The sequence below is a fragment of the Pleurodeles waltl genome, chromosome 1_1, assembly GCF_031143425.1.
Source record: "Pleurodeles waltl isolate 20211129_DDA chromosome 1_1, aPleWal1.hap1.20221129, whole genome shotgun sequence".
Lineage (NCBI taxonomy): Eukaryota > Metazoa > Chordata > Amphibia > Caudata > Salamandridae > Pleurodeles > Pleurodeles waltl.
The window spans coordinates 852,914,569-852,936,637 of NC_090436.1; the positions used below are offsets into that span (position 1 = coordinate 852,914,569).

A 22,069-nucleotide genomic window follows, 5' to 3' on the forward strand; every position below is an offset into this window, starting at 1 on the left:
AACACAAACCAACAGTTTTTTCCAATGCAGGATAAATGTTGTTGACTTTTGAGAAAGAAATCATTTTACATTAAAACATTATTTTGCTAGCAAAACTTAATTCAGAGAATGTCAGTGCATCCATAAACAAGATAGGATCTACACTTACTTTACAACCAGTGATAAAGGAAGGACAATCACGTCGGAGAGAAAGAACAAAAGTAAATAGGACAAGAGCTACAAGTAACTATTACTGGTCTTTCCCGCACAAATTAAGTACCACAAGTTAATGAATGTGCATTAAACAATTGCAACGGTCTTGGAGTAACCATCGACTACTGATGGTACTCTTGCTAGACTTGATAGGTTTTAAAGATTCTTTAAACATGCTGCCAAAATTACCAATTATCACTACAAGATATTAAGTGAAAAACAATCATGGGATTTCCCTAAAATCGATTACAAAGGGACAACATCCATATGGAACAGAGGAATTTCATCTATTTTTTAAACAACAAATGAAAATGAAACTAAGTATAATGTAGAGTGCTAGGTAATTTGAGAAGTCAATACTGTGGCTGTTAGTGGACCTCATTGTTTACTGGCTTTAGGCCTAAATTAGATCGTTTTATTACATGACAAAATAATTTCTCCCTCAAACTATATTTTTTACATGACAAATAAAACTTTCCGCTTAAACAGTGCTGAGATGAAACAAATAAATGGGCTTTACAAGGGGTGTGGTGTAGGAGCATAATTAATGTGGATTTTGTGTGTGGCTATGCAACAAAGGACATGGCCAAAAACACATAGGTTTATAGCCTATGTGTGACACATTCATAAACAGTCTTCCTTAACAGAAAGAATAACTGAAATCAACAAGCAAAAGGTTTGAGTACCCTTCACCTCACCAATTAGCATAATATAATTTAGGTACATATAAAGTTAAGGTGTACCACTGGAGAAGAAGAATGGTAAATTTTAAGATATCTGTGGAGCTCATTATATCAGACATATTGGGGTAGCTTAACAATGTAACTTACTGAACGTAAGAAGCGACACTTAGAAGAGAGTGTGCCTTAAAAAGGAACAAATATGATATAGTAGCATTTTCATATTAAGGAGAGGACTGAGCTGTGCGCACTGGTGCTTTGGCGGTGGGACTTGGGTCAAAGTGTGCAAAAGAAAAGCAGAAATGGAAAAGAATTTGAGTGGCGTGCAAGGACCCTGTGGCTATCTCAAAGTAGACCCTAATGAAGGGAATAACATTTGTCAAGAGAGGGGTGCCAATCACTGAAAGAGGCTACAAGTAAGCAGCCGAAGATAAAGAATGCAGCCATGGAGCATCCAAAAACCAAATTATTAAGTAATAACATCTACTACACCTGTAATTTGGGCAGAGCAAAGAAGAGGGGCTAGCCTTCATAGACTTGGTGTTAGTTTATTCTATTTTACGTGCTTGGGTTCGGGTCTTGCAGCATGGTGGAGGAACTACAACTGTAAGGAAGACTTAGGAAAGAATGACAGTTTAAACAATATCCTGGGAACACCACTTACAGTACCAGTAATAATGAATTTGCAACTCAGTTGAGGGAAGATAATGTCAGTCAGAGTGAAGATCGGCCAGGCAGTGCCTGCTATTTTTGTAACTAAGGAGTTGTATTCATTTTTTAAATCTGTTTTTGCTTGTGGGTGAGGAGAGAACCTTGGTGGCTTGGTAGTGAACCAGCCCATTGCTTGTTAAATAGTGGAACCTGGCAATGTTGTTCCACAAAGTTATAACCTAGCCTGAATAGTAGACCATAGTAGTGCACAAGATTAATGTGTTCCACAAGAAGCTCAACAAGATTTTAATTTTGATATAGAAACCGGCATGCAGGTTGTACATACTTCTCCATATTCTTTATTTTCAAACATGTGTATACAGTCCTCCACAATGGCCTCTAGGATTTCCTGATTGTGATCTATACATTGCCGAATCCTATCCAAATGAGGAAAGAAGTCTGGAAGAAGATTCTGTTGATTATCAGGGAGGGATCGGAACTGTCTTTCTGTTCGGTTAACTCGCTCATGAATACCGGTTCTGAAAAATAAAACAAAAATTTACAAACCATTGAATAGCATTGTGCAAACAAAAGCACACCACCCATCCACTTAATCTTCATTTACTTTTAAAGACCAATGGATGTAAGTTGGCCATGTTTAGAAGTATTGCACATTAAACTGCCCACATTTATAAATACCAGCATACTTAACTTACATACTGTACTTTAGTTAATTGAGGAATTAGCAAAACCCAACTAGACAGTACTCTAATGATGCAACACAACTTTGGCAAGCTGAATCGACACATCACTGTTCACCAGCGATATTATAAGAAAATAATTTTTTTCTATCTTGTTCTACTTGATCAGAAAAAGAAAAAAAGATCAATTCTAGGGACACTAAAATTGAAGCCACTCCAGACAAAAATCATACACAGATCTCTTAAACGGCTGATTCGTCTCACAGATTCAACAACTTAGCAGGACAAAAGAAAACATACCTATGTGACCCTTCAGTTTGAACTAAATAATTACAATAAATCAATCTACAAAGATCTAATCAGCATGCGCCTTTTCTGGAAGGAAACCCAGGCACATGTATATGGTGAGGGAGAAGGCCCAGCTGACCAATGTCTTGGATACTGGAGAAACACCAGACTCATACCATCATACACTCACAGAGAACAACTGAACAAGAGGACTTAGTGGGTATTGCTGGACTAATTCAGGAGTTCCGAAATTATTATGAAGACTTACACTCCACGTGAAACTTGATTCTATGTAGATTGAGGGATAGTTGGACGGTATAGCATTGACTTTAATAGTAGGGGCTCCCACATTTAATGGAACCATAGAATGTCCTGAGGTTACGACTTAATTAGATGGAGTAGCTGGTGGTAAAGCACTGAGATCAGGTGGCCTAACTACTAAGGTTTACAAAAGAGTTTAAGGTCCTGCTCACCCGCTCCTCAATGATCTGTATCAAGAAGCATTAGAAGGTTGATGCTTTCCTTCTACAACTAGAAAAGCAGTCCTAAATCTGGATAAAGACTGTAAATCTTACCATTGTTTTTCGCTACTGAATCTAGGTAACACAATTTTGGCCCATGTGACAACTAATAAGCTTACTCCACTCAAGCTTAACCTCATTTTTCCATAACAGTCAGGGTTCCTACCTAGAAGATTCACTTGCAATAATGGAATAAAGGACGTCCTCTGTCAAGGTTTGTTTGCAATGGAGATTTAGCCTCTGGTTAATTGGCTGAGAAATGCGTGTCCATATGGAGATTGCCTTCCCACGAAGAAGGGTACTGCTGTTTCTATGGGCAAATGATATCACCTTTTGTTTATTAAAAAATATCTGAAAGAAATTCTTCATTATATGGGGTTATTTGACTATTTTCAGGTATTCATATAAACTGGAGTAAATCCAAATGTTCCCCTTAACAGAAGCCACAGTCTAGACTCATATGGGCTGAAACCCCAGACTTAAATGGGAAACCCTCATTCTACGATTTCATAAGGGGGTTTTGCAGTTCCCAACCTCAAAACATACTAGCATGCTGCACACTCGCACTACGTCACGTACTGGCATGATGAACACCGCACCCCACACTTGCTATTAGAAATGGACCAGGTAGAAAAGGGCATGTTAGTCACTGTCATATCAACCAAACAACCTACTTTCTCAACTTATACAGACTGCCCTATGCATGTGTTGGTCTATTCGGACCATGTATTCGCCCTTGCTCTTGATTTTTCATAACCTGGCAATTACTACTTTCTTGTATGCTGTTGTAATTAAGAGTCCAGAGAACACTAATGTCAGACTTATGGGCCTACTGTTCCCCAGTGGAAAGTACCTGACACTGGAACAAATCAGGAAGAATAAAATATACTACAACCCTTGAAATGTTCAATTTTCCAAATGCAACATGCCATTTCCTCACATTGGCCTTCTTTAACAGATGAACTAAAGGAATTCCTCCCACTAACATATAGGATTACATCTCCTGCCTTGCAAGCTTGAATATCACAATCCTACAGCATTAACTTAGATTGTCACTCACCAACTCAGAATACTGCACAAGCATACTGGGAGGACAATACTGCAGAGTTACTGATAGACACTTTATGGACGATTGCTACTCGGAGAAGAATGCAGTATCTATTAATTATAAGCACTAAGTTCTCCATTTCATATTTCTTCATTACCTGTATTGTACACCATACATGATGCATAAAATAGACCCTGCTGGAGACCCAAAGTGCAACAGATGTGGCACAGACCCCCCGCAATATTTTATAACATAGCCTGGGGAAACCCCCCATCCTACTGGAGCCTATTGTTTCGATTTAACACAAAAGCAAGAGGAAATCACTGAGGTACAATTTGACTGCACTCCTCAGCTCTTATTGCTGCGTTGCACTAAACCGGTTAGGAGGTTATGAACTGTTTTGATTTGTTAGCCAAACGAACCATGATGTGCACATGGACAAAAGGCCCACTGCCCTTTACAACAACCTGGTGGAGGTATGCTGCATACAGTGGATCATGTCCTAGAGGTATATGGTGCCCTCTCAGAGTCGAATTGGCTAAATCAGAATATTAGGGCTTACATGTGTAGCAATACACTATCTGGGGTCTATTATGGTTCTTGTGTGTATGGGCTAGTAAGTTGTGCTAGACTACCAACTATACTACATCACTGACTTTCAGGATGATCTTGTGCATTCATTACAATCCTAAACTTACCCTATGTCTACTTGGGAACGTTCCTGTGTACCTGATGCCCAGTTCTATTTAACTGTACACCTCACCTCAGGCCCACTGCATTTTGTTAACGCTGTAGCATCATATGCCATACTGTATGAGCATGGCTTTCAGTAGGATTGAAATGTTTTGTTTGTTCCTTTATGTTACGTTATTTGAAAAATAAAAATAAAAAGATCTAACTAACTAGAAAGACAGGCAAGATTTCCTTTGATAAACTAGGGCACAGAATAAAGGTGGTGTGCCAGTGATCACTATGCCCTAGGCTTATTGTGGGACCCACTGCTACATTTTCACTATGCCGTTTCACACAGTACCAGGAGACAAACAACGAGCTGGAGGCTTATACGGCCAGTGTGGGGATTTATGGGTATTGCCAGACAGGGCGTTTGAATATTTACGTTTGACCAACGATTCGCGGAGTGGGAGTACGATTGTTGACATCATTCATGTGTGATGTACTCTGATAATTATGGACTGACTGCTGAGTATTCAGCTTTAAAAAAAAGTCTTGCTGAAGAAACATGCTGGCTGTCCGCTTGTAGATGTATTAGATATAACGAAGATTTTGGAGATAGTAATATGAACAATAAAGGAAACATATGATCATCTTTACTGTGAATACTTCATTGGAGTGTGCACTTTACTTCTATTTTGGAGAATGCATTCGCTCAAAGTTCATTGTGCAGGGTTTCCCTGCAAGACGACACTCAACCGTGGTGGCACGGTCACGATACCAAGAGAGCCCCACATCATAAACGGACTCTAAAATTCAAGGAACTGTACTTTTCCCCTTCACTGACCAAATATTTGATAGGCGAACTATATAGCATTAGCCATCATTTATTTTTTGCCTCAAATATCAATCACACTCATCGCCTCAAACAACACTGACTGTATATGAAGGAACCTTAAGTGCTCACTGGGCTGTAACATCTCCATCCTAAACAGGTACAGATCATTTAAGCAATAATTGCCATATCAAATAGGTCTCACTTTATTGTGAGTGCCCCAAGCTATTCGATTTGCCAATGTTAGTAAAGCATTGTTATATATATATATATATATATATATATATATTTTTTTTTTAATTGGTTTCAATCAGGAACAAATGGACAGAATCGAATAAGAATAAGGAAGCTGAATAGGAAAACATATGAGACAGAACTGAAACATGCACCAGGCATTTGGCACTCTTTAGTGGCCTAAATGGCAGATTTATGGGTCTCCAGGATGATACATCTCTTCAGTCAAGCTAATTACACCTTTTGCCACAAACGTGAACAAAGTGAGTGCTGCATTGCCCCACAACTGTGTGTATGATATCTCCCACATCACCATAAGTCCCTGTGTGTGTTAAGGCCTGAGGTTTGCATAACATGCCTGAACTTGTGTGCAATATGTGGAAAACAGGAGAAACATGTTAACTTTTTCATATGAAAGAGCTAAGCACCAAGTTTAAAAGCGGTTTGTGAGGAAGGTGATGGTGTGACCATGTATTATGTGGCATAAAGTATCCACTGGCATATCTAAGGATATTGCAGGTCACTTCTGAGTTCCATAATCTTATAAAACGAACTCTGCCTTTGTTCCCTTATATGTTTATGTAACTCTTCAGTGACTTGCAATATCCTTCTAACGTATGTCAAGGGGTACTTTATGCCTTATATCATTAAGTCTGGCCTTCAACTCTCCCTCAATAAGGTGCGAGTGAGTAAAGATTTTTAAATGTTCAAAGACAGCAAAGCCCTCCTGTAACTTGTCAATTCTTTCCCAAAATTAGATGAAAACTTTGTTACCTATTATTGTGCTGCTAGTCATTTTTATTGTTGTTTTTGGTCAACGATAAGTTCCTTTGGGAAAACATCAGCATTCTATACAAATAACACTATACAAATTCAATGTGCTGAATTCAGAAAGTTGTCTACTTTTCAGAAACGCTGGGAAGAGAGTAATTTTAGCACAACAAACCTGGCCTGGATAACTTCTGTGGGGAAAAAAAAGTTATTCATTCTTAAGTGTGAACCACCCCAGACCAAAAAAATTAAAAAAATTAAAAATAAAAAAAAGTCTGCATTTTTTTTTTATTTGAGGGGGGTAACAGGTTAAGCTTCACCACTTAGGGGATTAAGTTGGTCACACCCAAAAAATTGTATTCGTCTGCAGGTAGATAAGACCCAAATGTATGGTCAGTACTGGAAAAGTTGTAAAGCAAACTAAGAGAAGCAAAAGGTTATCTCATTAAGAGCCATAAGTAAATTACTCACTTTAGGAAAAATTTAAATGCACTACACGCACAGACAGAGAGGGCCGGACGGAGGTTAAAACAACGCCTAAATGAGGAGGCTAACAAATTTGACAAGAAGCTAGGTTCCGAATTGAGGGCAAGGATAAGACAACTTTTATACTGTGCAGCTAAACTCTTCAGAGGATGAAGCACACACAATGCGACCATGAGGGGGAATTGTAAAACTTTTAATAGGAGTTAGACCAAAAGCAAGATGTGGATGTGGATTTGGAGGTAGAGGAGATGCTCATGAGATTAATATGCTAATGCCATCGGAGAGGCTAAAACATGAAAGCACCAAGAGGTTCAAGGAAAAAAAACTGTCTGTTAAGGGCTGCAAGGATGATGTTCATAAGATATTTGCCAACACCACAATGGTGTTTCTATATAACCCATTTTCTGCCAGTGTTGTGGAAGAAACTCTCTCTGATACCAAAAGTTTGTTTGTAGTGGCCACACTATTTGAGACACTGAATATTGTTCTAGGTAAAACCTGATAAGACGGAGTATATACAAAGAGTCAAACATGACAAAAGTTACTTTTTAAGTTGAGAAGACCCAAAAGAAAAATATAAGACCGTACTGATGGCCTCCTACATGGGGAAGGCTTATTGAGTAGATTGCTTCTTCCCGAAATGGGCTCAACCAAAAAACACATTTTCATGGCAAACTCAGTCATAACTAGTCATAGTACTGATCCCCATAACATCTTTCTTGTTTTTATACTTCTTAGTGACTTTTATTTTTGGTGGAAAACAAAAACAGTCCTACTTTCAAGACACTGAATTTCATGAACGAAGTATAAAAAGGGAATATGATGGCCAGATGGAGTACGAAGTCTAGTTTTCTTTTTTTTAGGCTGGAGTAGCACTTCCAGGTTAAATTTTGTTATGGCGGAGTTAGGAGTGAAAATGGGGTTTAAATAGAAAGCCAAACAGAAGTTCCGTTTCATCACAGACAAAAGATGAAAGGCTGCATCTCTGAAATGCGCAAGTCAAGGATATCTGGTAAGGATGTTATGTTGGACTAGGTTTGGTAATGCAGTAGTGCTCTGTATGAAATTTTGATATGTTAGGTGGGACTTTTTTTTTAGTATCAGAATAAGAGTCTATGTCGATATTTTGTGGTGAGGAGCATGATAAAATGGAGTCATGTTGTCCAGTGGGATATGATATAGAAGTATGATGTTTTTTTTTTTTTTTTTTTCTTTTTTTAAAATCGAATGCTGGTTTGGCAAGGAGTTAGCACTTGGGATCAAATTCTGATTGTTTAGGTGGAATTTTTCTTTGTAATAAGATCATTAGTCCATGTTGATTAAGAGTATCATTGATGGACTGCATGATAAAGTAGGGGTAATGTGTCTAAGGAGACATGTCATATTAGTATGCATAATTTAAGTAGTTATAAATATAGTCAAATATCTGATCTATGAAACTAACATTTGATTATCTTATAACAATTATGATGACCCATCATTCTATAATAAATTTTGCTATCAATTATGCAGTTTAGTATTAATTTTGTTGCCTTCTCCACTGAGTTTCAAAATGTTATTGTTGAAAATATACTCGCCCTGGTGTGGTGCGGGAGTAACAATGGAAGAGGAGAAATTGCACCAGGCAATCTCCTCGTTTTACTCAGAGGGGGAAGAGAGTGAGGAGGAGGAGGGGGGGGGGAATATATACACACACATATATACATATATACATACATACACACACACACACACACACACACATACATATATACACATATAAACATACATACACACACACACACACATATATACACACATACATACACACACTACATCCAAACGTTCCTGAGATACTGAGGCTCATAAATGTGGCGGTCTGACGATGGATTCGGGAATTTCCATATACCAAATATTTCTTTATAATCAAAGAAAAGGTCAGAACACTTCCAGGCAGTTGTACAAAAAGTTTACTATCACACAGAGTTCCTCCCGAAGCGTTTCAAACGTAGCCTTATTCACGTATGGGGGAAAAGAACACATTAACCATTTAAATACCTAGATACATCAAAACAAAAAACAGACTACTCAATAAACCAAAACAAACTAATCAAAAAAGCAGTGGCCATATTGGAATGGTGTACGATATACCATTTAACTAAAATCACAGAAACAGAATGCAAACACCTTTGTTGAGAACGTTTTTGCTTTTTGTGCTTATTACTAACAGATTGTTAGAAAAACCCTTATAAAAAATTAATAGGGGAGCATTTACATCCTGAAAGCATATTTCTACTATACATTCACTTGAAAAATTCTGCATATGTTTTGCAAATACATACATAATACTTAAAGGATGGCCTGCATTTGTCATCAGATTCACAAAAAAGCACCTTATTGTTCGCACTTAATTGAAAATGTTCCTCACATCCACTTTCCACTGCCAAAGAGTCTATGTTCACATGTGCCTACTAACACCCCACACTGTATATTACAAGCCCTTTCTGCATAACATAAATTTACACAATCTAACATATGTTTGTACCACAGAAATCGAAACCTCCAATAATATCCAGAATTACTATCCAAGATGACTACTGATTTCCTCACTGGAATTTAATCCCCCAGGGGAAAGACTGACAACGTGGGATCCCTGAGTAATAAATGGACACTGAGTGACAGCTGTAGCATTTAAAGCTTTGAGTTTCTTTAAGAAAAATTATCGCATATAAGAGGCATATGGGTGCGGATGTTGATGCGGTTTCAAGTCCGCGTGTGCAGACGAGTACGTGCTTAGATAAACAAATAAAAGAGCTAGAGATATTTTACTTCCTAACCTGAATAAAACAGGTTGAATATTTCTTTTTTATGTTATTTTTTCAATCTCTTATTTTCTCTCTATATTTGAAGATGTTATCCAGCAAAGAACAGAGACGACAGGAGGCAGCTGCCAAACTATTTACACCTTTAGGTGAAAAAGTTGGTACATCTGGGAAATCTGGTGAACAAAGTGAGGAAACAAACAAGAAACAATTATGGGTTAGTTTATGGAAAACTGCGAAACGAGAACAAGTCAAATGGTGGGAGGCGACTACTCTCCAGAAATATGTTGAAGTTGGCCGGATACCACAGGGATTACGAATTTTTATTCTACCTACAATTTTTAATCCTGATCCGCAGATGGTTGAGGAATGGGCAGAGAATAATCATCAGTGCTCGATTGGCATGCTTAAAATACTAATCAAATATGCAAATAAGGAAGTGGACAAGGCAGTGATGGAAATGGATAGACTTACTAAAATATTGCAAGAAAAATGTAGTAGATGAATTTAGGTCTGAAATGGACAAAATACAGATGAGACTTGAAAAATTGGAAGGAGACATCACAGCCAAGAAACAACGGAAATTTCAACATGGTGAAGGTGACTACTAAAGAGGTCAGATTTTGACCTTTACACATACATTTGAATATTTAAGGAACAGCGCTGACAATAAGGAACATCAACAATCAGGAATGAGTAAAAGGATATCAGGTGGAGCATCGGGGGTGCAAATGAGAGGATCTTTAAAGGAGTTCAACCTGCTAACACAGGGAAGAGCGAAGGGCCAACGCAGAAGAGGCGAAACAGGCTTCAGAGCTCGTGGAAAATGAGGCAGAGGAGAAACAAAATCAAGTGGAATACGTCAGAGACATCAAGAGTGCTTGGGGAATTTGTAAGAGGGGCCAAACAGCCGTGAACCCCTGAGGGGAACAGTGGTAAATTTATTGAATATTGTTTCATCTAAGACACAAGAAAGAGTACTATCTTTAGGTCTATCTTTCTGTCTTATAACATCTTTTGACTACACGCATAGTAGAATAGACCTATTCTATTTCATTAGAAAATTTAAGCTTAAGTACTGGTTTGCCACTAAAGCACCTATGCAGCAACAATCTAGAAACAAACAGACAACTTTATCCTCGTTACAAATTGGGGACACTGACACACTTCAAGTGATGGGTCAGCTGGTGGGGGAAGAGGGTTGGGTCAGTGATCCTAAAGCCTGTTTGGAAAGGGAAGGTTTTCAGACAAACTTAGATTGATAGCTGCACAATGTCTTCAAGCCTAGATCTACTTTCTGCCCCCAAGTAACATCAGCATCAATTGATATTTTTGAAAAATGTGTCATTGATGAATTTAAAAGATTAAACAAAAGGAAGACTACTAGCCCGGGTTATTATAATCTTAATAAAGATCAGTTGCAGGCTATTCAGGATTTGGAAAAGAATAAAAATATAGTCATTAAACCTTCTGACAAGGGTGGGAATGTTGTGATCTGGCCTGTGTCGAAATATCTGGAAGAAGGTCTAAGACAGTTGAGTGATAAAATATGAGACGACATGTAAAAAACAATATTTTGTGGCCAATAAGGAATATGGAGACAAACTAAATGAATGGTTTAGTGATCAGATTATAGTTAAGGAAGAGTATTTATTTTTAAAATGTACCCATCCCAGATTGCCAGTGTTATATTTGCTTACATAAGAACCCTATTACTCCACCGGGGAGACCAATTGTCTCTTCTAAGGGCAGTATGTTGGAAAATACATCTAAATATATTGATTTCATTTTAAGACCATTTGTTAAAGCATTACCATCATATATAAAAGACACAGGTGACTTTCTAAAAAAGATTCACGAAATGCCTTGGAACAAACAATTCTTACTTATGACAATGGATGTTGAAAGTGTATACGCGTGTATCCCACATAAACTAGGTATTGATGCGTGTAAGCGTTTTCTTAGGGCAAGATCATTATTGCATTTACAACACACTGAAATGCTATTGTATATGATGAAGTGTTGTTCAACCAACAACTTTTTTATTTTTAACAACCAGGTATATAAACAACTACAAGGGACTGCTATGGGGACTTGTTTTGCCCCTAGTTATGCAGGGCTTTGCCTTGGTTGGTGGAAGGAACAAATAGTTTATGAAATGCAGGCTTTTGAGGAACATGTAATACTATGGGTACGTTTTATGGATGATATTTTTGTTATTTGGAGTAGCAATGAAGATAAGGCAGCAGAGTTTGTTAAAACATTAAATATAAATCAGATGAATTTAAGGTTAACATCACATATACACGGAAAGGAAATTGAATTTTTAGACAAAGTTAGAAATTAAAAATGATAAACTTACGAGTACTCTGTTTTGTAAAAAAAAAAAAAAAAACGACAGGGAATAGTATTCTTCATGCCAAAAGTTGCCATCCAAAAAACCTTATTCAGAGTATTCCATATGGAGAACTTTTAAGAGCAAAAACTAATTGCAGTGAACATAGTGACTTTTTGGTAGAAATGCAAATCATGAAAGAGATTTTTGGAAAGAGGTTATTCTGATAATTTAATTGATAATGCTTGTCAAAAAGTACTACCAATGAACCGGGAAAGATTACTAATTGCCCAAAAAGACACTAGTAAGGAAGCTAATGAAACAATAAGGTTCATAACGACTTTTAACACTCAAGCATGGGATGTTAAACGAATTTTGATAAAATATTGGAATATCCTTCAAACTGATGACCATCTAGTAAGTGTGGTTGGTCAACAACCTCAAGTGACTTTTAAAAGATGTGTATCCTTGAAAGATCGCTTATGCAAAAGCCTAATTCAGTCATCTCAGGATAATCTAGAGAGTACTGTTCAGGGCTTCTTTATTTGTGGAAGGTGCAAAGCATGCCAAGGTAGTAAAAATTGCCACAAAGTTCAATTATCCAAAGATATGGCTCCTTTCGGTATCAAGGAACATGTGAATTGTAATGATGAATATTGTGTTTATACCTTGAGCTGCCTATGTGACAAATATTATATTGGCTTCACAAAGCCAAAAAGAGGATATTAGAACATATGAGGGCAATAACCAATTAAGATAAATCGTATCCAATTGCGAGACATTTTGCGAGTACACATCAAAAAAAACAGGGACCTATTAAAATTTGGTGTATTAGACAATATTCCAGTAAAGATAAGGGGTGGGAATTGAGAGTTGGAACTAAGACAGTTAGAGTCTCGATTTATCACCAAGTATTCAACTACCTCCCCATATGGTTTTAACCAGGATGAAGAACTTTGGGTCCATCTCAATTCTGTTTAAAAATTTGATTAAATAAGTGTGAAAAAAACTGTGAAAAAACTGTAGATAGAAAATTTGAAACAATTACATTTGGAAGGATTCTTCATTTAGAATTAACGCAGTAGAAAATTAACCATGTATTATATTTCCTCTTTTTGCATCGCATGTATGAATACTTATGTTTCTTTGTTCTTCTTTTCCCTTTTTCAAATAGGTATATCAGAAATATTAGTGGGGTGTTGGTGAAATGCAAGGAGCTATTATATCTATAAGGATTGACAGCTCACATTCAGATAAGTGATAGTATAAAAATAAGGATGTATTTTAACAGAGTATTGTGCTTATTAGAGAATTAATGAGTTCTAATAATAGGGTATATATATATATATATATATATATATATATTATACTTGACATTAATCTTGATTGTGTATAAACATGCATAAATATAATTTGTTTGATTATAAGTAGATATTTGCCTGTTTCAAAATGGCCGACACCCTTTTGAGTATTTGGGTGATGAATTTTTGTTTGAGTCCTTCTTTTATGTTAAGTCTCTGTTGTCTGCTTCTGGACATTTAAATACATGTAAAAAGAGAGGTGGTTTGGATCTGCGAACAAGGTGTTAGTTCTCCGAAACGCGTTAGATTTCTCTTTTCTTTTGTTTAAGTAAAGCACGTTACTCTGCACCGAGTCCTGACTTGTTGCTTTTCATCGCGGGGAAATATCTTGTGATGTTCTGCTAACGTTGGATGGATTTATGAGGGGTCACCGCCCTGCATGTGACTCACCGTAATAAGAGGCTGGAGTGAGGCGATGACTGTTGGAGTGAGTGTGTGTGTGTGTGTGTGTGTGTGTGTGTGTGTGTGTGTGTGTGTGTGTGTGTGTGTGTGTGTGTGTGTGTGTGTGTGTGTGTGTGTGTGTGTGTGTGTGTGTGTGTGTGTGTGTGTGTGTGTGTGTGTGTGTGTGTGTGTGTGTGTGTGTGTGTGTGTGTGTGTGTGTGTGTGTGTGTGTGTGTGTGTGTGTGTGTGTGTGTGTGTATTTTTTTTTAACATTACGCAGCTGGCAATAACACCTATGTAGTTATGCGTAAGTCAGAGTTCTCAATGAAAATGAATTTTTAGGTCTCATCTAGCAGACACCTTTTCACTGCCCATAGGTAAGAGCATCTTGGGCCACACCAAAAAACAAAGTGGGCTTCAAGCTTGCCTTCTGCTTACCATAAGTTGGCTTTACCTTCACTCGTATTCGCTTATGACTTGCACTGCTCTTTATGTGTTTGTAGCCTATTCAAATATTATTTGGATGGGCAGACTTCTATTCATTACCCGCTCACATCCCCATTATACCTGCTTCATTCTCTCCGTGCTTGCGATCTCCTTTGTATGCTGCTACATCTGTTGATTACTTGTGCTCTTCTTGTAGCAGGAGGATTCACTGAAGAGTTTGGCCTCCTGCACTGTCAACCCTTGGTCTGCATGGGGGTTGCCTGCAACAGGCTTTTTTTCAGATCAGTGGATTAATCTTAGACCTCAAGATGGGTCTGTGAAATTGGTTTTGGATTTGTAGATGCCGTCAATAGGCTAACATGGAACCCTGAAGTTTGCCGTCGCATTGCTGCACCATGCACATGAAGTTTGCACTGGAGTCACAATCACCAGACTGAGATTCACAGTCATTAGAAGCAGACTCACTAGGACTTGCAAACCAGTAGCCAGGCCCAATGTCGAATCACAGCTGTGGAAGGCCAAAAGCCATGCACGGCAGTCGTTGGCTGTCTGCAGATGATTGGGTTTAGGTCAATTCCCATGGCATAAAGACAAACTTTCACAGCTATCTACTTACTCCATCTTATTCACTCCTCTGTTTTTACTCACTGACTACACTGCTTTTATTCACTTTCTCTTCACTCAACCCCTCTCAGTCGGTCTCTAATGCACTCAGTACCTCTTTCTCACTGTAACTCACTGTTTCTTGTTCTCACTCACCCACTGAGCCCTTCTCCCTCACTTCCTCCCTTTAAAACTCTCACTCACTGATTGATTCAATAACTCCCCTCATCTTCTCTACTTTCATTCACTCACATGTATTGTTGTAGATTGTGTTAACGCTGGTACTGAAAAGAACCACTTGTTTGTTTTTATACTTTTTAGGAGAGGAGTATAAAAAGGCAATCAAAAACTGGGGCAACTTAATTAAAAAAATAAAAATCTGTAAGCCTTACATATCTTTTTTTATTAAAAATGAATTTGCTTCAGCCAAGCATCCATTATGCAAACGAAAGAAAAATATGTCACATACTAAGCAATATTATCCCAAAGTTTGAGCACAAGGATTGATGGCTGCATCCTCGTGTAGAAGCAATCAGTCTCCAGCAGGAACGGCAAACATTAAGACTGCAGAAGATCTACAGGCTTGTTCAGCATGCCTACCCCTCAGCATTAGCCAGGATCTTTGATTACAAGTACAATTATTTGTATAATACACTTTCTAAAAGGGGCTTTCAGCCAAGCTTCTTCATCTATATTTTTTTTTATCCAAGTGGACCATTTGCGTAATTTCTTTTAAGCACAAAACTACAAATCTGAACACAAGCAGTAGACGTTTGAACAAAAGCGTCCAGAAATCAACTCAAGATTTATTTTGTTTGTTTGTGTTGTCATTTTGTATTATTTTGAGAATGCCAGTATGAGTACAATACGATACAGTGATAATAAACAAAAGGTAATCACAGATAAACAATGAATCGCAGATCGCGAATCCCATATGATGGTGTCCATAACCGACAAGGAAAGAAACTTCTATTCATGATACTTCTATTTCAAGATAATCCGGGTAACCACAATGCACTCATATTCTACTTTGTATGTATTCACACGATAACAAAAGAGATAAAAAGAAATACAAGGAGAGAGAGAGAGAATGGGAGATGGCAAGGATAACAATGTTGAAACCCACCAACCTGACTAGGTAATAGGTGGAGGAGGGGAGAAGAGACAGAGTTAGCGCAGGCTTTGGACCAGCATGCCCCTAGAGGTGATAGCTATTGCAGTATTGGATCCCGGTCGAGTATAAGTCCATGGTGTATAGTCAGTGATCAGTGAGCGGCGATCTGTGAGCTCCCAGGCACTGCCCCCCCCCCCCCCCTCCCATCCTCAGCAAGTGTCAACATGGACAAAGGCTCTACGAGTTTTTTGCTAGCGCGCTCTGCCACATGGCAGAGCCAGTCGTGTAGGCTATGTACAGGGGTGGGGGGAAGCAGAAACCGGACACTCAGGTGTCCCCTAAAAGAGGGGGCCTACAAAAGTCTGCGTAGAAAGGGATAATTGGAGTTTCCCCAACCGGTACAGAAGTGGCTGAATGAAGAAGAGAAGAAACATGCGAAAAGGGAGAGGGGAGGTGATAGTGGGGAGAACAGGAGGAGGAAGGGGGCTAAAGGTGGGAAATAAGAATGGATAGAGAGAAGTAGAGATACGGATAGGGGAAAGGTGAGGGAGAAGGAATGAGGCGATCTCCATTGTAAGGGTAAGGTGAGAGAAGGGGAAAGGAAAGGGAAAGGGGACATACAGGAGGGGAGGAAAGAGAGAGAAAGAGAGAAAGAGAAAGAGCAAAAGATATATATATATATATATATATATATATATATATATATATATATATATATATATATATACACACACACACACACATATATGCATACATACATACACACACATAAATAAACATATATACTGGGATAAGAAAGAAAACAGGGAGAGGGGGGAAAAGGGGGGGGGGGGAATGGGAGGCGTGAGAGTAGTTAGCTGAAGAACGGCAATGACGAAGACATGACCGCAACATCTGAGAGGAAGGGGGCCCATACCCGAGTAAATATAGCAACCTGATCCTAAAGATTATAGATGATTCTTTTGTGCCGGGCTATATTAGTCACCACCACTATCCATTGCTCAGGTAACAGATCTCCAACACCGGAAGATACACATTTTCGCTGTTGCCAAAGCTGTGTGTAATAGTCTTTTTTGTTGTTGCGTTAGGGCCAGAAAGGAGGAAGTGTCATGCAACATAAGGGAGGATGGTAGTGACTTTGAATCCAACAGAGTAACCTCCACAGAAGAAGGACCGACGGGCAACCCCTGAGTACATGGATCAGATTGCAGTGTGCTTCTGGACAACACCAACACATCGTGTGCGAAAGAAGGCCAGCTCTGTGTAATTTCGCCGGGGTCCATTACCAATTGTGTAGCATTTTGAAAAGGCAGAATTTTGGGCGTGCTTCGAGCATGCCTCTGTCCACTACATCCACCATGTCTGCCCAGTCCTCCGCGTCAAAAACTTGGTGGAGACGAGTTTGCCACGTCAAGTACAGGGTGCGAGTGGAGATGACCTGTAATGAGTCTGTACAGGCCAGCCATAACCCCTTTGTGTTTCCCCCATGCCTTCATATATGCTACAATGGGTGAGGGCTGTAGACCTCATCGGATAATGTCCGTGTGTTGGCGCATACAGTGTTGGAGCTGGAGGTATCTCCACTCCTGCTTGGGGTGAAGGTGAAATTCCTCTTGTAACTTAGCAAATGGTTTGAGCCTATCGTCTTCCAACACCTGGGCTAGGCGGTCTATCCCAGCATCTCTCCATTCTGACCAGTTAAGAGGCGTTCCGCCTATGCGCAGACTATCATTGTGACATAATAGAGCCTGGGTGTGGAGGAAGGGGTGAATCCCTAAGAGACAATGAGCTCTTTGCCACGCTGCACGCGTCGCCTTCAGTATCGAGTTAGAATCATAAGGGGGTGCAGGGGTCATTCGATAGAACCCATCAAGGCCTCCAGTAGGGGTGAGGATCCCAGAGTGGCGATTCCGCGTGACCGGGCAGGGTGGGAACCCCCTTCCACCATGAGATCTGCATGCCAAGAGCTTGGTTGGCGCCAGCCAAGGACGCATAGTACCCCACACGAAGGATCTGATTGCAGCGTTGATCGAACGCAGCGTGAGGAGAGGGATATGAAGGGGTAGAAGTCCTAGGATATAGGTGAATCGCAGCACCGTGACCATTCACAGTGCCTGTAGCCTGCCCCACATGGAAAGGTCTAGCTGGGACCATTTCTCAAAGTCCAGTCGCATACGTGCTGTAAGGGGGATCTAAACTGTCTGCCATCATACGCTCCAGGCCACACTAGACTAAGACTCCTAAATATTTAAGGTGCTTCGGGGTCCATCGGAACGAGAGTCCTACGAGCGCTGCTTTTGTCGTCAGCCGTGAAAGGGGGAGGGCCTCACTTTTGTACCAGTTTACCCGATAACTGGAGAGGGGAGCGAAGTCATCTATAATCCCCATTAGAACATCGTCCGCGTACAGATAAAGCTTGGAAGTACCTCCCGGAAGGGGGAGACCCAACACCAGTGGGGAGGCACGAATGGCAGCTGCCAGCGGCTCTAGCGCTAAGAGGAACAAAAGGGGGGCTAGAGGGCATCCATGTCGGGTTCCTCCGCAAACGGGATCCAAGAGAAAACCCCCGCAATTCACCCACGCCTTATGGCGTTCATACAGCAAGCGGATTTTGGATATAAACTGGTAACCCAGTACGAATTTCTGCAGTGTTGCAAATAAGTAAAGCCATTCAATGCGATTGAACGCCTTTTCCGCGTCTAGGGACAATGCCAGCGCAGCCTCTGGCAGGTCCTGAGCCCTCCTGAGGGTGTGGCAAAGGGTACGGAGATGGTCGCGCGAGCTTCTGCCCGGCACAAACCCTACCTGTGTCTGATGTATAAGAGACGGTATGACCTTGCGCAAGTGATTTGCCAGGATACTGACCAGGACATCGATATCTCCATTCAGGAGGGAGATGGGTCGGTAGCTACCACAGAGCAATGGGTCTCGGCCGGATTTTGGTATAACGGCAATGATGGCGGTGTTGGAGATGGCCCAGGGAGTTTCTCTGACACGACTCAGTGAGCGCTTCGTGCAGGACATAGAGTGTGTCTTCTCCTGCCCATTTATAAAATTCAGCCGGGAATTCATCCTCTCCAGGCGACTTATGGTAGGGGAGGTTGGCTACTACTTGTAGAAGCTCCTTGTGGGTGATATTCCCCTCCAGTCAGCCGCGACCCTCAGAGAGCGAGGGTAGAGTAATATTGTTAAGAAAAGTCTCCACCTGGGCAGGAGAGGACTGCGATTCTGGTGTGTAGAGGTGATGGTAAAAGGTCGCAAATTCCTCTATGATCTGCTGTGGATGCGTGAGGATCTACCCCGTACTTGCTTTAATGGCCGGTATAGCTAGTGTTGCCTACCTCTGGCGGAGTTGAGCTGCCAGCAGGCACCCAGCCTTCTCCCCCTGTTCGTAATGTCTCCCACGCAGGCTTTGCAGTGCATATTCGGCTTGAGAGGTGAAGAGCTCATTCAGAGCCATACGGGCTCTCTCCAGCTGTCTATGGATGGATAGGGAGGGGTGGTCTGTATATTGACTTGTCAAGCTACTGATTTCAATTTCCAGGGCTTTTTCCCGCACCCTCCTCTCCCTATTCGCCAGTACAGCGTCATGCATCATTTGGCCTCGTATGGCTGCCTTTGCCGCCGCCCATGTGACCCTTTTGGGCATCACCGTGCCGAGGTTGTCGTGAATGTAAATCGAAGCGTGTGCCTGCAGTTGCGCTTTCCTTTGAGGGGTGCGGTAGTCGTGGACGGCGAATCGCCAAGGCTTGCGTCCAGGGGCTATCAGGCCCAGCTGGACGGCTAAAAAAAAAACGGGGAATTATTCGATAAACCTCCACCTAATATGCAAGCTTCCTGCGCATGTGCCACAATGCTGTGGGAGATAAGGAAATAATCCAATCGGGACTGAGTACCATGGACAGGGGATAAAAAGGTATATTCACGATCCGCCGTGTGTGTCAATCTCCAGAAATCCACCAGACCATTATCCTGCATGACATCAGATTGTAAGTGGTGTCCAAAGGTCCGGTCTGGTCCAGTATCGCGTCTCTAGCGAAGTTCCAGTCTCCCCCAATTATGTGTCGGTAGCCCTCTCTCTGTCAAGAGGCAGTTGATACGGAAGAAAAAAACTGGCTTTTTGAACCAGTTGGGGCAAATACAGAACCCACACAGATCGAAGAGCCTCCTACTTTCAGTTTGGCAAACATGTACTGCCCCTGCGGATCAACCCACGATTTAGTGACAGTGATAGGTAGGCTTTTCCGTAAGCGAATCACCACACCGCACTTTTGTGGTGTAGTGCCCTCGGTGTCCTGTGGGGGAGGGCTACAGCTAGACAACACTGTTCCCACCCACTCTTGTTGCAACTTATCAGACTCAATGCTGTTCTCTTGTAGGAGAGCCACATCTGTCCGCTTATTATTGAGGTATGAGAGTATTTTCTTCCTTTTAACGAAATGAGTGAGGCCATAAACATTCCAGGAAACTACCCAGAGTGGGGTGGAGGAGGAGGACGAGTGTCCGGCCATGATGGAGGGCTAGAGGGGACAACCAGAATAGGGGAGGTGCGGAAGAGGGAGAAGGAAAGGGAGAGGGTGGGGATCCGATAAAAGGAAGCGGGTGGGGGAGGGAGAACACGGGGCAGTAGAAAGGAGGAGGGGAATGAAGTATCCCAGGGGCTCCAGCTGTCGAGAAGAGAGGGGGGAGAGGGTAGGTGTTAATGTAGAGGAGTGCGAAAGATGAGGCGGACTGGGGGGGAAATAGGGCCAAAGACGGAAAGAAAGAGGGAACGGGGTTCAGGGAAGTACCAAGAAGAGGAAGCAAAATAGGGTGGGAGATAAAGAGCTGAAAGAAAAAGAAAGGATAGTAGAGAGGAGGGGGGGAAGGAGGAGAGGGTGCAGAAGAAAAAAAAAAAAAAAAAGGGAGGGGGAGGCGAGGGAGGTACCAAGCGCAGGAATGATGTGGCTTCCAACTTCGGCTCCTCTTCGAGCTCCCCGGTGTGTCACCCGCAGATGCGGCAGGCTGCCTAGGAGGGCGTCACCCCAGGCTCCGCTGTTGTTCGCAGCACCCCGCCGATGAATTAGTAAGCGGGGGGGGGAAATCGGGGGCTCCAGGCAGGCAGCCAAGCCAGCGCCAACTCCGCCCGACCTCCCACAAGGACCGCGTCGGAGACTGGAAATACTGGAAGCCGTGGTCCGGGCCCGCAATGTAGGCCGCCGGAATGCCGGTAGGCAAGGGGCTACAAGTCTGCGTCGCCCCCGGGGGCCAGCTCCCCAGCAGCAGCACTCCTCCTTCACTCTCCCAGTTCCAACGCAGAGGCTCCGCGTCCCCGCCACGTCTCCCCCGCCCCCAAGCTTCAGTCCCGCCACCCTGTGGAGCTCCTCTTTCAGGCAGCCATCGTCGTCCGTGGCCAGACCATGCCCCTCAACTCAAGATTTCATCTTTGAGTTACATTTTTAGCTGAATGGACAGAGTTTTTTTTTTGTTTGTTTTTTATGACTGCAAGATGCATTTTGTCGAATTATGCCACACCAAATTACATGTTTCCACACCCTTAATTTTAAGGAGGAAGTTCCTTCTAGTACGCTGCACCAGCAGTAATAAAAATACAACATTAGAACGGGCCACAGTGTGGCTCCATATTTATGTCATTACTTGATAAGAAAAAACACTGATCTCGTTTTAGACAGCAAGAACCATTAGGGTTAACCCTATTAATATGGTTAAAGCAATTCAAGTTAACAATGCAGTCTCTGTTTACATTTCATACCTTTTGATTCATGTTGCATGGTGTATGCATGCCCATTCTCAGATGTGTTTATGTAGTTGCAACATGAGTCCTGCATTAGACAGTGTTGATCTACTGAGTTCACGTCTGAATGGTTGTTCATAAAGAGGCGCTATTGAGAGATCTGGAGTGGACATTGTTCACAGAATGGAGGGATTGTCTAGACTGATTTAGGAGT

General features: G+C 41.3%; 1 protein-coding gene across 2 annotated transcripts in view; it reads right to left on the reverse strand.

Moving 5' to 3' along the window:
- Nucleotides 1–22,069, reverse strand: part of CARNMT1 (carnosine N-methyltransferase 1) — a 340,569-nt gene that overhangs the window by 259,657 nt on the left and 58,843 nt on the right. For both annotated transcript variants that reach the window (XM_069229159.1, XM_069229170.1), the window contains one exon: nucleotides 1,870–2,062. In XM_069229159.1, coding sequence (XP_069085260.1) covers nucleotides 1,870–2,062 — 193 coding nt within the window. The remainder of the gene's footprint in view (nucleotides 1–1,869; nucleotides 2,063–22,069) is intronic.